General features: G+C 44.4%; 1 protein-coding gene across 2 annotated transcripts; it reads right to left on the bottom strand.

The window, feature by feature from the left end:
• Positions 1-1354: 1354 nt before the first annotated feature.
• LOC116890905 (cytochrome P450 2E1) lies at positions 1355-11639 on the bottom strand. Of its 2 annotated transcripts, none has more exons than XR_004386793.1 (9): positions 11436-11636; positions 10516-10675; positions 7067-7216; positions 6601-6761; positions 6100-6276; positions 5168-5309; positions 3078-3265; positions 2439-2573; positions 1355-1670 (listed from the first exon to the last, which is right to left on the bottom strand). XR_004386793.1 is itself a non-coding variant. In XM_032891525.1 (9 exons), the coding sequence occupies exons 1-9, from the start codon at positions 11610-11612 to the stop codon at positions 1486-1488; spliced, it is 1482 nt and encodes a 493-aa protein (XP_032747416.1). In that variant the 5' UTR covers positions 11613-11639; the 3' UTR covers positions 1355-1485. The 2 variants fall into 2 exon arrangements, 1 of the variants encoding a protein (XP_032747416.1); XM_032891525.1 differs by having other exon boundaries at positions 2439-2580; positions 11436-11639.
• Between the last annotated feature and the right edge of the window lie 363 nt (positions 11640-12002).

The raw sequence follows: 12002 nt of genomic DNA on the forward strand, positions 1-12002 counted from the left end.
ATGAATGGACAGACCTTCCCCATTCATCTTTGGTTCTATTGGATCCTTATTTGGTTGCCATTTGTTTTGTGGTTTTCCTGGTAAGATGCAAATGCATGCTTATTTACCCCAAATATGGAAGGGGATAAAAAGAAAGATTGTGTCAAATCCAACTCTGAATACATGATGTAGTAGGGCGGTTTACAGGAGTGTGGATGATTCAGAGGCAACTATACCTTTTAAGTTCTGTCTCAGTTAGGTTTTCCCCATCTTATAGAATGCTACCTTTGGGACTTTAGTGGGATCCTAGAAGAGGGTTTTGTGAGGGTCTCCTGTGGGTCTTGGTTCTTTCCTTCCATGCAGCTGTGAGTGCTAAGAGCCCGATGCTCAGAGACCTTGATGTCTGCTGTGTAGCTTATTTCATTGCCATGATTCAGGGGCACAGTTTTCTATCGGTGCCGCAGTGGCTGTATTTTCAAGATGGGTATGGGCATGCCAAGCTTGGAAGAAATATGTACACTAAAAGCAATAGTAAATTCCTTACGGCCGGATGAATTCTTCTAAGGAACTCTACTCCTGTTATTTGTCTCTTTGTTTTGAGACAGAGTCTCATTTTTTTAGTTCTGTCTGGTTTGGAATTTTCTAAGTAGACCAGGCTGGCCTCAGACTCTCAGAGATCTATCTGTCTGCCTATGTCTCCTGAGTGCTGGGTTTAAAGATATGTGCCAGGATGCCTTTTTGGAACTGTATTTGTGACGTTAATGATCCTTCCTTGAACCATCTCAAGCTTTACCACTGAGAGAAGATAATTGGTGACTCTGCTGACCAGGTGTCAACCTTAGACAGTAGCCAGATAATACTACAATTAGTTAATGGCTCCTAGAGCTACATACATCCTATCTTTCCCTTGTCACTTGAGAATTTTGCTAATGGTAATCTATGAAGTTGAAACATCTCTGCCCCAAAGCAAATTTTAAAATTACATTTTTTCCCTGGAAGCAATCTTGCCATTGTGGAGCTATGATGATCCAAACGCCTTCAGTGGGGCCACTGTTGTGGTGTCTGTTAGCTTTGGGTTTCAGTAGTACCCCAAGGTAGATGAGCTGGAAAGTAGGGTCAGCATAAAACTGCTCACATTATAATCCCAAGAGCCTATGAATATGATACTGTATGGTAAAAGAACTTTGAATATATTGTTAATTCAGTGTCTTGTGATGGGCAGATAGCCAGGGTCATCTGTGCATATGCAAACAAATTATGAGAAGTCAGGGACAGATAGATTGGAAGATTATACTACTGGCTGTGAAATGCTATTCACTCCCTGGGGAACTTTCACATGGCAAGGGGATAAGATTCTCATTAAATCCACAACCAATACAATTCATCAAGGTTTTATTTATTTTTTCGGTTTCATTTTATGATAGGAACTCTATATGCTTGGGTTTTTTAAAAACAGTCATAGTTTAAGGGATAACAATGGAAGGGATATCAGGAAGTTTTCAGGTCTCATGAACGGGGAATGACACAGAGTTTAAATTGGGGTGGGATACTGCCAAAGCCAACTGTGACAGGACTGAGGTCGATATCCTTAGGGTCAACCAGAGACTTCAGGTTAAAATGCTGCAGAATAGCAGACAGGAGCAGAAACAATTCCATGCGGGCCAGGCCTTCTCCAACACACACACGCTTTCCTAGAAGGGACAACAGTGCTGATGAGGTACTGAGGGACCCTTGCAAAGCTAGCACTGATAACATCAAGGGTTGGAGTGTGGGAGGAGGCTTCAGGCACTCCACCTGAAAGTAGGATTCATCATCCCTGCCCATTGGTCCCTGAACACCAGTGATCATATGTCAGAGAACAAGAATGGCAGTGACACTGACTTAGGGACCAGCTACTGACACCACTCATTGAGAACTCCACTGCATAAACAAGTGGTAGTTTAGGGAAATAGACCCAAAACATCCAGATGGTACAGGTGAAGCCTATGTAAACAGGCCATTAAAGTTATCAAACTGGCTATGGTATCTCCCTTTACAGGAACCCTAGGTGAGGCCCTGCGATGGGACCATCTGAGGAGGTCTGGATGCTTCCTAAGAAGAATCTAGGTAGATAAAGAATAGAGTTTAGCAATTTTTGTTGAAACTTATGAAGAATTAGGTAATACAGTTTTGAGAGCTTTTTACTGCGTCTGGTTAGAGTAGAAATAGCTGAAAAAATTAATTAGGAAACCACATCCATTCTGTGATAATCTACCCAGAACTCTCATTTCCTAGACTCCTTGTGAGATGTGTGCCATTTGACTTTCTAAACAGGGAGGAATGTACTTGGGTTATACATTACAAGGCGTGATGGAGTTGGGATGGTAGACCTCATCTAGGATGGGGAAGAGCACATGGGAAGTAAGTTTAGGACTGAAGACACTTTCCCAGGGAAGGTGTGACTCCCAGACACTGCTTACCTGCAGAAAATGCCTTGAAATAGTCACTGTACTTGAACTTCCCATTTTCATTCAGGAAATGCTCAGGTTTAAACTTCTCTGGATCTGGAAACTCATGGCTGTCATATAAGAGGGAGTCCAGAGTTGGAATCACAACTGTACCCTAGGAGAAGTAGAGGTCTCTATCAGTCAGGTTAAACACAGGCTTTTATCTGGGGGATCTCAGCAGACAGGGCTGTTGGAATTCTACATATGTAGGCTAGCATATTTTTAATTTGTAGTGTTGTTTATTTCAGGATGACTTAGAAAAAGAGACAGGGATCAGATCAGGTCTAAATGAAAAGGAAGGCCCTGTATCTTTGATAGGATGGGTCCCAGGCTGGGTTGCTGCTTTCATGGGATCTCAGTTTTAGAGTGATCTACAAGTCCTCTGGACCAGTTGAGGTGACACTTTCCATTTCTTTCATTTCTTTGGTCATGAGGTTATTGGGGTGACTTTGGGTGAAACATTCTGCAGGGCAAGAATGAATGCTGGCTTGATTCCCACATCTAACCATATATGCTGGTCAACAGTGCCCTTGAGTCTCTATCCTGAAGGGCAACCAAGGTGATAAACCAATAGAACAGTGCCAATGGAGTACTTTCCAACTCTTGCCTGACCTTGGGGATGACATATCCTTGGAACACAGTATCTCTGGTTGCTTCATGGGGCAGGTTGGAAGGGACAAGATTGATGAATCTCTGGATCTCATGCACCACAGCATCCATGTAGGGCATATCCAGTCTGTCTCTGACAGCAGGGACGCGGCTTGGCCCAATAACCCTGTCAATTTCTTCATGAAGTTTCTCTGCCAAGATTTGAATAAGGTCAATCTCAAGGGTTAATTCCAGAATTGATGTCTACGTACCATCTACCCATACATTTCCATCTACCTGCTCACTTATCTACCCCTGTAACCCACACACTTTTCCATCTACTTACCTATTCATTTACCCGCCAGAATAGTACCTCTCCATCCTTACATCCTCGTTCACCCACTCATCCACTTATCCATCCAACTATCCCCCAGTAGCTCCATTCACCTACATGCCTAGTTTTTCTTCATGTATTTACCACCCATTGTATGTTTATGGAGCACTTAACCTGCGTTTATAATCCCCAAGTACTTTCAATTGTTAAATCATTTCCTTATAAATGTCAGTGAAAGCTGAGACCCGTGAGCTTATTCACAGTTGACAGTTTGGGCATCTGTTGTCATAGATCGTTTTTCCAATTCTCTTTATAGCTGGAGTAGAGATAAAAGAGTCTTGGAAATTTCTTAGGGGAATCTTTGCATTATTACTCTAGGACAGTTTACTATTGTTAAAAATAAGCAGAGGGTGGCAGACTAGACTATAGTTTATGAAATCTAAAAGTCACCATGACTATGTCAGAGGTAACAGCAACCAACCATTGTCAAGTTCCTTGGTCTTTCTGTGGGATTTACTATGGATCTTTATAATATGTGGAGTGAAAAAAAGCAAGTTGCAATAAGTTGGGTATGGTATGATATAATACTAAAGCATGAATTAAATAAAATAATGTTATATGTTGATATTTAGTTAACATTAAATGTCTAAGTCACATGGGGGATGCTACATAGTGGCCCTGAAGCATCACTGTATCTGGGGAGTGAGGCAGGGAAGTGGGAGTGAGTGGGGCTCCGGCTCACTGTATAATGATTTATTTTTTAAATAGCTCCAAAGCAAACATCATAAAATGTCAATAGGAGTTCAGTTTGGTAATCGATATATGGGTGCCTGTCACATTTACTTTCTCCTTGACTATATTAGAAATTCATTATATTAATAATTTAAAACATTTTAAAATTTATGTTTCCCTAGCATAGTAATAAAAGTTTTAACTACTGTAATTTGTACATTTTCCTCCTTGAACTTTAGTTACCTTTTGGTTTTTTTTTTCTTTTTTATGTGGTGTGGAAAGTCAAAGGCATTGCTGACTGGAAGGCCAGAGCTCAGATCTCGGTCCTGGACTAGATAGACACACAGCCATGTTCTTGGGAAACATTGCTTTGTATGCAGTAGCTGCCAGATCTAAGCTCAGCTCAGAGGATGATAGGGTTTCAGGCCTTTGAACACCTTCACCTTAGGCTGTCAGCCCACTCAGTTTCTCTACTAACGGTGAGCCCCAGTGACTTACATGTGGGGGTGATCACACTTCCTCTATCTGGTAAATGTGTTTAGATCTTTTGCATGCCTGCTTCAGGCACAGAATTCTTCCTGCCCAGATTTTGGTTTCAAAGTCTTGACGAGGAAGTGAAATGTATTTAGGACAGCCTCAATTGCTTCTCTTTCAATTCCCACTTCAGAGCTCCCTGGGGTTAAGATGCTCTGGGATGACTCTGGCCTGGCTGGCATCCTGTCTCAGCCTATAAACCCAGGAGATGTTTCTCAGGGAAAACTGGAACATTATTTTCTAATCAGAAATTATTTACAGAGCAGATCATAGACTCAGTCCCCTTTCCATTTCAGCACTGGGCTATAAACATCCCAGTGGAGTGTGTTCAGGACTAGCCAGTCTTCAGGGTGCTAGGTCCTGGCACATACAATATCATGTGCTTTTTAAAAAAGTTCATCGAGTGACTGGGGCCCTGAAGGTTAGTGAGCAGCCACAGAATGACAGCGGAGGCCTGAATTGCACAGAGTGGCCCTGACAGGTCTCAGCTGTGATGCATGGGAGTTTCATGTACCTTCAATTTCTGGGTATTTCATGAGGATCAGGAGCCCATATCTCAGAGTTGTGCTGGTGGTCTCAGTTCCTGCAAAGAACAGGTCGGCCAAAGTCACAGAAATATTTTCCATTGTGTACATGGGTTCTTGGCTGTGTTTTTCCTGTGAAGTTGGAGACAGACAAGGACCTGGTAAGATCTCTTTAGGTGTAAGAAAGTGATGCCTATTGCTCTTCATCAGGGAGGGAACCAGGTTTTGTCAGACTCCTTGTGCTATCAGGAAACAGCTCTTTCTGCCTCATGACAAGGGAAACTGATGTTTCCAGGAAATAGGCAAAGCACAGGAAAGGGTTTCTTAACCAGGCCACAGGGTCTTGCCTTGGTCGGTAAGTGCCAGAGTTATCTGATAATGATAATGACCTTCTAAGCTGTAGGGGCTAGGCTCAGCCTCTTCAAGCTTAAGGCCATGCTTTTTGGACCAGGGAAAGAAAGAGACTGAGCTGATAGCAATCCTCAAGTGGAGATTATCTAGAGGAAATCAGTGTAGAATTTTACATGGTTTCAAGCCATTACAGCAAAAAAGTAAGGGGTAGGCATTCAAAGGGCTTAGAGGCTGCAGGAAAATGAAGACAGGGGTGCCTAGAACTCTGGAAGTTTAAGCAACATTGATTGATTAAGAAATACCAAAGTGTATGCTGAAGTTTTCTCAGACAAGGGTAGATTTCCCAAAGAGTTGCAGTTCATCTTGGCCTGGAAGGTGTTGAACAGAGGGTCTCTGCCATCCAAAAGTGACCAGAGAAGAGAATGGTGTCATGCTGAAGCCAAGTGTGTTTATGAAAAACCATGGTCATCAAGATGCAACCACGGTGCTCAGTGTGGACACCAGAGAGTGGGTCATAATGTAAGACCTGGATGCACTCAGCCCATCCCAGCAAGCCCATCTTGTTCTGTACCTTCTCCATCTCTATGAGGAGACAGTCAGTCACATCCCGGGCGCAGTTGATGTCCAGTGACTGAAGGTGTTCCTTGGCTTTTTCAAGTGTGTACTGTTTTATTTCAGACACATTTTTCATGACTTTTCTATGGCTTCCAGGTAGGTATCGTAGATAGTCCGCAAAGTTATTGTAAAGCTAAGGAGAACAAAACTGTGTAACTGATAGGAACCTCTAAACAATGAACTTATGGTTGTCTTTACCACACTACTTAGAATATTGGGTCTAATGGCATCTTTTGGGGATGATGCCATCTTTCCAAGTCGTGTGTGTAGGAATGGGTACAGTCAAGTGTACACAGTCCTGAAGTGAGAAGATGCTGAGCCAACCTGGTCAAATGCCCTACTGTGTGTTCCTGTAGTTTGCTTTTCTAGGCCTGTCTCTCAGGCAACCTGACCTTCCCTCCGGCTCTAACAGGAACAGCGTGACGGAAGGCGTATGGCAAAGGAGGAGCATGGTCACCTGGATCCAGGGGGTGCTCAGCAGGTAGAAGTTTTCATTGAACAAACTCATGAGCCTCAGACACTTCTTGTCATTGTAGTCGAAACGTTTGTTGAAGAGGATATCCGCAATGACATTGCAGGGTGCGCAGCCAATCAGAAATGTGGGGTCAAAAGGCTGGCCTGGAAAATAGGTAGAGTGTGAGTATCTCACCATGGCCTTCCCTAGCCATTCTAGTCTTCTTGAGTTTGCACTTAGGACACAGTGAATGTGGGAGCCTCCAAGTGTCTTTACTTTTAAAGGCTACTAAGGGAACAGCAGTCATGCCTGGTAGCCACTTTTGCTCTCCTAGAATGAGCTGGGACTCAAATTGAGAAGGCAGTGCCAGGGGACCAACTTGACCTCTGCCTTCCCCAGCTGCCAACTGCCTCTGGGTTGTTCAGTGTTCAGCCTGCCCACAATCCTTCTGGACTGCTGAGATACTAACCTTTGGTCTTTTTGAGCTCCTCCACCAGGAATTGAGCCTCCCTTTGGATGCGGGCCTCATTACCCTGTTTCCCCATTCCCCAGTCTCGGAGAATGCTTAGGGAAAACCTCCGCACATCCTTCCATGTGGGTCCATTATTGAAAATAATCCCTAAGAAAAAGAGACCGATGGGATACTATAAATACCCAATTCTTGGAGAAGTAGGGAAGGAGGAGGAAATGGTCTTGGGTGTAGGGTGATTTATGTTGTGTGCCTGGCCCTTTAAAGAATCTCTAGTTGCTAGTCAATTGGTCCTTTAAGAGAACTGCTTGGCCCTATGACCTTCAATGCCTTTTGGACTTCTGGGAAGAGGAGAGCATATGAAATGCCAGCAGAGGCTGAGAGAAGGGATTAGGGGCCAGGCGGTAGAAGAGTATGGTCAGAGATAAGGGTTAGAGAAGACAGTTGGTGCAGAAAGAAGATCCAATAGAGGCTAAAGAAGAGAAGTCTGTGCAGAAAAAATTGATCAGAGTTCAAACAGAAGACAGTTGCAGAAGAAGCTGAGCTGAGCCAGAGAAGATATTGTTACGGGACAGTTGAGAGGGAATTGGGCTAGCAGAGTGAGAAGAGCAGACAGTTGCTGGCAGGTGAGCCAAGAGAAGCTGAGCAGAGCTGAGCAGATAGGCTAGAGTAGTTGTTACAGTTTGGAACTGCTAGAATTAGGAAAATTGGGAGAAGGACTGTTTATGTGGACTGCTGGGGACCTGAGGGAGGAATGGTTGGGAGAAACCTTTGAAATGGCTGGGCTGGAAGCTGGGAGGAGGGCTGGCTGTTAGTTAAGAGAACTGGTTACTGTTTGTAGGAAAAGGAGACATTAAAAGAAACATTAACAAAGAACCCTTGAAGTAGCATTAAAAGCTGCACTTGGGTACTGGGGGCGGGGGATGTACAGGTGCAGAGGAGCACAGGAAAAGGGAGTGGAAGGCTGTGTTTCATAGTTGTTTCTTCTAAACATTTTCCTTTGGTTCATCCTTTGCTCTGAATCTTTGCCATGCTAAATAAACTGTAGGCAGCCACTCTAAAAATGGACTCTCCTCTTTTTGTCTACTGATAGAAATCTTAAGCAGCATATCCAAGCTCATGGATTTTATCCTTCTCAACATAAGCCCTTCAACTCAAGGCTTTATGGTTTCAAAGCTACATCTTTTACTAAAATCAAAAGGACAGAAGACATTCCCAGTTTGGAGACATTAAGATAGAAAGACTGAGTATTATTTTCTCTCAATGAAATGTTACAGTGTACTTTCCTTCCAAACATAATGTATTGTTTTTCCTCCTAGAACATAGCCTTGTGACCCCCATGAGGACACTGGGAATCAACAACTCTAAAAAGAATTTTTCTTTCTATCTCTAGCTCAGCTAATTTTGTGGGCATTTTTTTCATTCCTCAAAACTTGTCTCTTGGAGCTTTTGGATCCCCTTGGAACCAGTTCAAGGTATCCAGGGACAGCCCTGCCCAGTTTCTCTCAACTCTTGCCTAATAAAACCCTCTGGCCTCTCTACACTCCAGGGGTCCTTCTCTTTCTTTAACACCTCCCTACTCCTTGTTTCCTATCTTTTCTTCAATAAATAATGTTTTGGTATCTACTGTGTCTAAGGGACTTACTAGGCTCTGAGTATTCGGAGACAAACTATAATGAGTTATGACTACATGGGGTGTAGAGCTTGCTTGTAATTTGATAATCTCTTCCATTTTAACAGTCTAATCACATGTGAGATGCTTAGTGGAACACACAACAGAAAATGTGGAAGTTCTAGGAGACATATGCTTATTATGGTCTAAAGAACTTTCTAGAACAAGATATGGCCAGCCTGAGAGGGGAAAGGGATATATGTGACATGAGCTAAGCATTGTGGGTCAGTTTTATCCTGAAAGTTAAAGGCCAGTGGCTGAGAGAGTGGCAGAGCTGGGGCCTTTCACTAGGCTGACTTTCTAGGTCAGAACCACACTTTCTCAGCATTTGTTCAAATGATGCGTGCACTTAATTTGGTACATTTGCCTCACACCCATGCTTAACGTTATTAGAACAATCATTCACACAATGGACACTGGAGACTCAAGGCATCTTTACCTAAGGCCCAGCTGATTTTACAAGCACCCTCTTCAGTGTAGAGAGCATGAAAATATGACTTTGGAGCCCCAGGCAGGAGCAGCAAATGCCTTTTGAATTTAGCCTGTGAAGAGGCAGACCCTGATTGCACTGGCCCATTGCCTGAGCTGGACTAGAGGGCACATAAAGGTTTGTGCCCTTCCCAGCAGTCCTTGTCACCTTGCATGGTCCCTCTTCAATCAGTAACTCCTATATTGAGGACAAAGACTGAGCTAGTTATTTGTTCCCCCCACCCCGAGATAGTACAGAAACCCACACTATTGATCAGGGGACATCAAATGCTTGAGGTAAAATAGTTTTGGAAACACAAACTGGGAAACCAAGCCAGACACTGAGAATAAGATCTAGAGCCAGCCATGCTTTGATCTGAAATCTCATACAAAAGGAAAAAGCTTCATAGAAATGTATCACCAGTGCTAGTTCAGGCAGAATCACAGGGCACCTTATCTCTCATCTGCTTTGGGTCCCTGGAGTGAAAAAGAGGAAGTAAGAAGGTGCAGGTAAGACGGAGGCTGGGCAGACAGGTGGCACCAGCGAGCTGGGGGTAGCTCTGGTTCTGGGTGCCCACACTCAGTAGAAGATGGAGCTGTGAAGATGGAAAAATTAGCCCGCATTCCCATCTGCAGGGGAGAACAGGTGAACAAGATTCAGGGCAGAACAGTTGTCTCTCTGTCTCTGTCTCTGTCTCTGTCACTCTGTCTCTCTGTCTCTCTCTCTGTCTCTCTGTCTCTGTCTCTCTGTCTCTGTCTCTCTGTCTCTGTCTCTCTCTGTCTCTGTCTCTCTGTCTCTGTCTCTGTCTCTGTCTCTGTCTCTCTCTCTGTCTCTCTCTCTCTCTCTCTCTCATTCTGTCTCTCCGTCTCTCTCTAGCTCACCTAAAGCCTGGTGCGTTCCACAGGTAGAGTGCCAGGCAAGGATCGGTAAGTGAAAGGACTTGGGTGCATGGAACCAGCTACAGCTCAGAGATAGCTGAGGCTGAGTGGAAAGTCCCAAGAACTGTAGGAAAGCACGAGGGCCTGAGGAAGAATTCTCCGGGGGAGACTTCCTGTTCAGAAACAACCCATCTGTCATTCTCTGTAAGTCAATCAGGGATATGGTGACCATGGGGGTCTGGAGGTGTCACTGGGTTTGCAATGCTTGCCCATTACAAGCCTCAAAACAGCATTCATGCTCACCCATCATCTGAACCTTTGCCGCTGTCTTTACTCTGTTGCTGTCACTACGATTCAGAGGATCAAATGGTACCTACATTACTTTCTGTTAGTTTGCCCCACCTCCCAATGTCCTAAGAAGCCAACTTACCCTTGTTCTTGTACTCCTGGAACACAGGAATGTCCCCCCGTCCAGAAAACTCATTCTTGTGGTTCAGTAGCACCTCCTTGACAGCCTTGTAGCCATGCAGGACCACGACGCGCCTTGAGCCAAGGTGCAGTGTGAACACTGGCCCGAAGCGCTTTGCCAACTACAGGGACCAATGCACAGAAGATAGACAGGGCTCAGCCTGCTTTAGCTAGACCGTATCTCCTGCTATTGTTCCTGTACTTCACAGGAGTTAGAGGGACTTGGGGGAAAGGGCATTTTGTCTCGTCTGATAGGGGGATACTTTTTCCACCTTAAGTTGCTGCGTTTGCGGGGGACCTTCCTTCTATCTAGACACGATTCTCTTCTCTGTGCCTGTTCAATCAATGCCAGCACTCATCACCCTTTTGTTTGCTTCTAAAGTTAAGGATCTGCCTTATCTGACAGTACAAGCTAACTTGGACTCAGTGCTCCTGAAACCTATAGCTACCCTGCTGTGTGCAAAGACACCAAGCATTAATCCCATGCCTGATAGCATTTGGGGCTGGTTAGCCCACGCAGTGTTCACAGCATTAGCAAAAGGCAGATGCTGTTATTCTGGTGACTCACGGTCAGCTCAGTATTTTCCTTTTCAGTCTGTTCTTTGGCACAGGTCGATACCAGCCAGGGTACACCTGTTGTTGTATCAGTTGGCACAGAATGATACCAGCAACATCAGTATCTCATAGTCACTTTAACTGCAGAGGGCCTCTGGGCCTGCATGGCACTATTCACTGTGAGTGTTCCATGCCCAAGATGAACTGAACTGTTAATTCAGTAACATGGTAGTCTGTCATTGGATAACAAATGACAATGAGTTTAATATATATCCGTTATATCTAATCTTTAACTTGCTTTCTTAATGAAACAATGTTTCCCCTTACCTTGGTGAAAGACTTGGGGATATCCTTCAAATCCAGCTGGAAAATGTTCCCAAGGATGGGAAGAGGGAAAGGTCCTGGGGGCAGGTTCCAACTGTTATAGATCTGCTTCCAGATGGATATGACGAGGAGGGTGGCCACCCACACCAGCAAGGCAATGGTGATGCCAAGAACCGCCATGGTGCCACTGGGGCTCCGCTGTAAACTTGTAGGAATTTGCTGAAGAGAAACAAAGATTTTATAATGTATCCTTGAGAAGGAGGGTGGCTCATCAGCCAATAATCACTCTTCTCCCTTGGCCTAAGGTACTGGTTTATTATTAGCTGCAGTTGGCTATCATTTCAAAGGATGAACCTTGGAGCCATTACCTCTTAGCAATTGCATCTACTGATCGGACATGAATGAGGCTGGGCTTTCTCAATTCTCTGGTTGCTGGCACCAGTCAGTGCTGGTGAGCACAGGCAGGAATACCTCACCAACTCATAGGTCAGTCCTGGGGGTGGGAAGTGGTCCTCCCCCTGGCACTGGTCAGCATAGTGGGCATGCATTCAGATCATGTTTGCACGTGTT

The sequence above is a fragment of the Rattus rattus genome, chromosome 2, assembly GCF_011064425.1.
Source record: "Rattus rattus isolate New Zealand chromosome 2, Rrattus_CSIRO_v1, whole genome shotgun sequence".
Classification (NCBI taxonomy): domain Eukaryota; kingdom Metazoa; phylum Chordata; class Mammalia; order Rodentia; family Muridae; genus Rattus; species Rattus rattus.

Coding starts and splice junctions, on each gene's coding strand:
- LOC116890905 (XM_032891525.1), bottom strand. CDS start 11,612: ATGGCGGTTCTTGGCATCACCATTGCCTTGCTGGTGTGGGTGGCCACC. Junction 6,277..6,600: donor TGAGCACCCCCTGGATCCAG/GTGACCATGCTC, acceptor TGTTCTCCTTAG/CTTTACAATAACTTTGCGGA. Junction 2,581..3,077: donor AAGGATATGTCATCCCCAAG/GTCAGGCAAGAG, acceptor TACTTCTCCTAG/GGTACAGTTGTGATTCCAAC.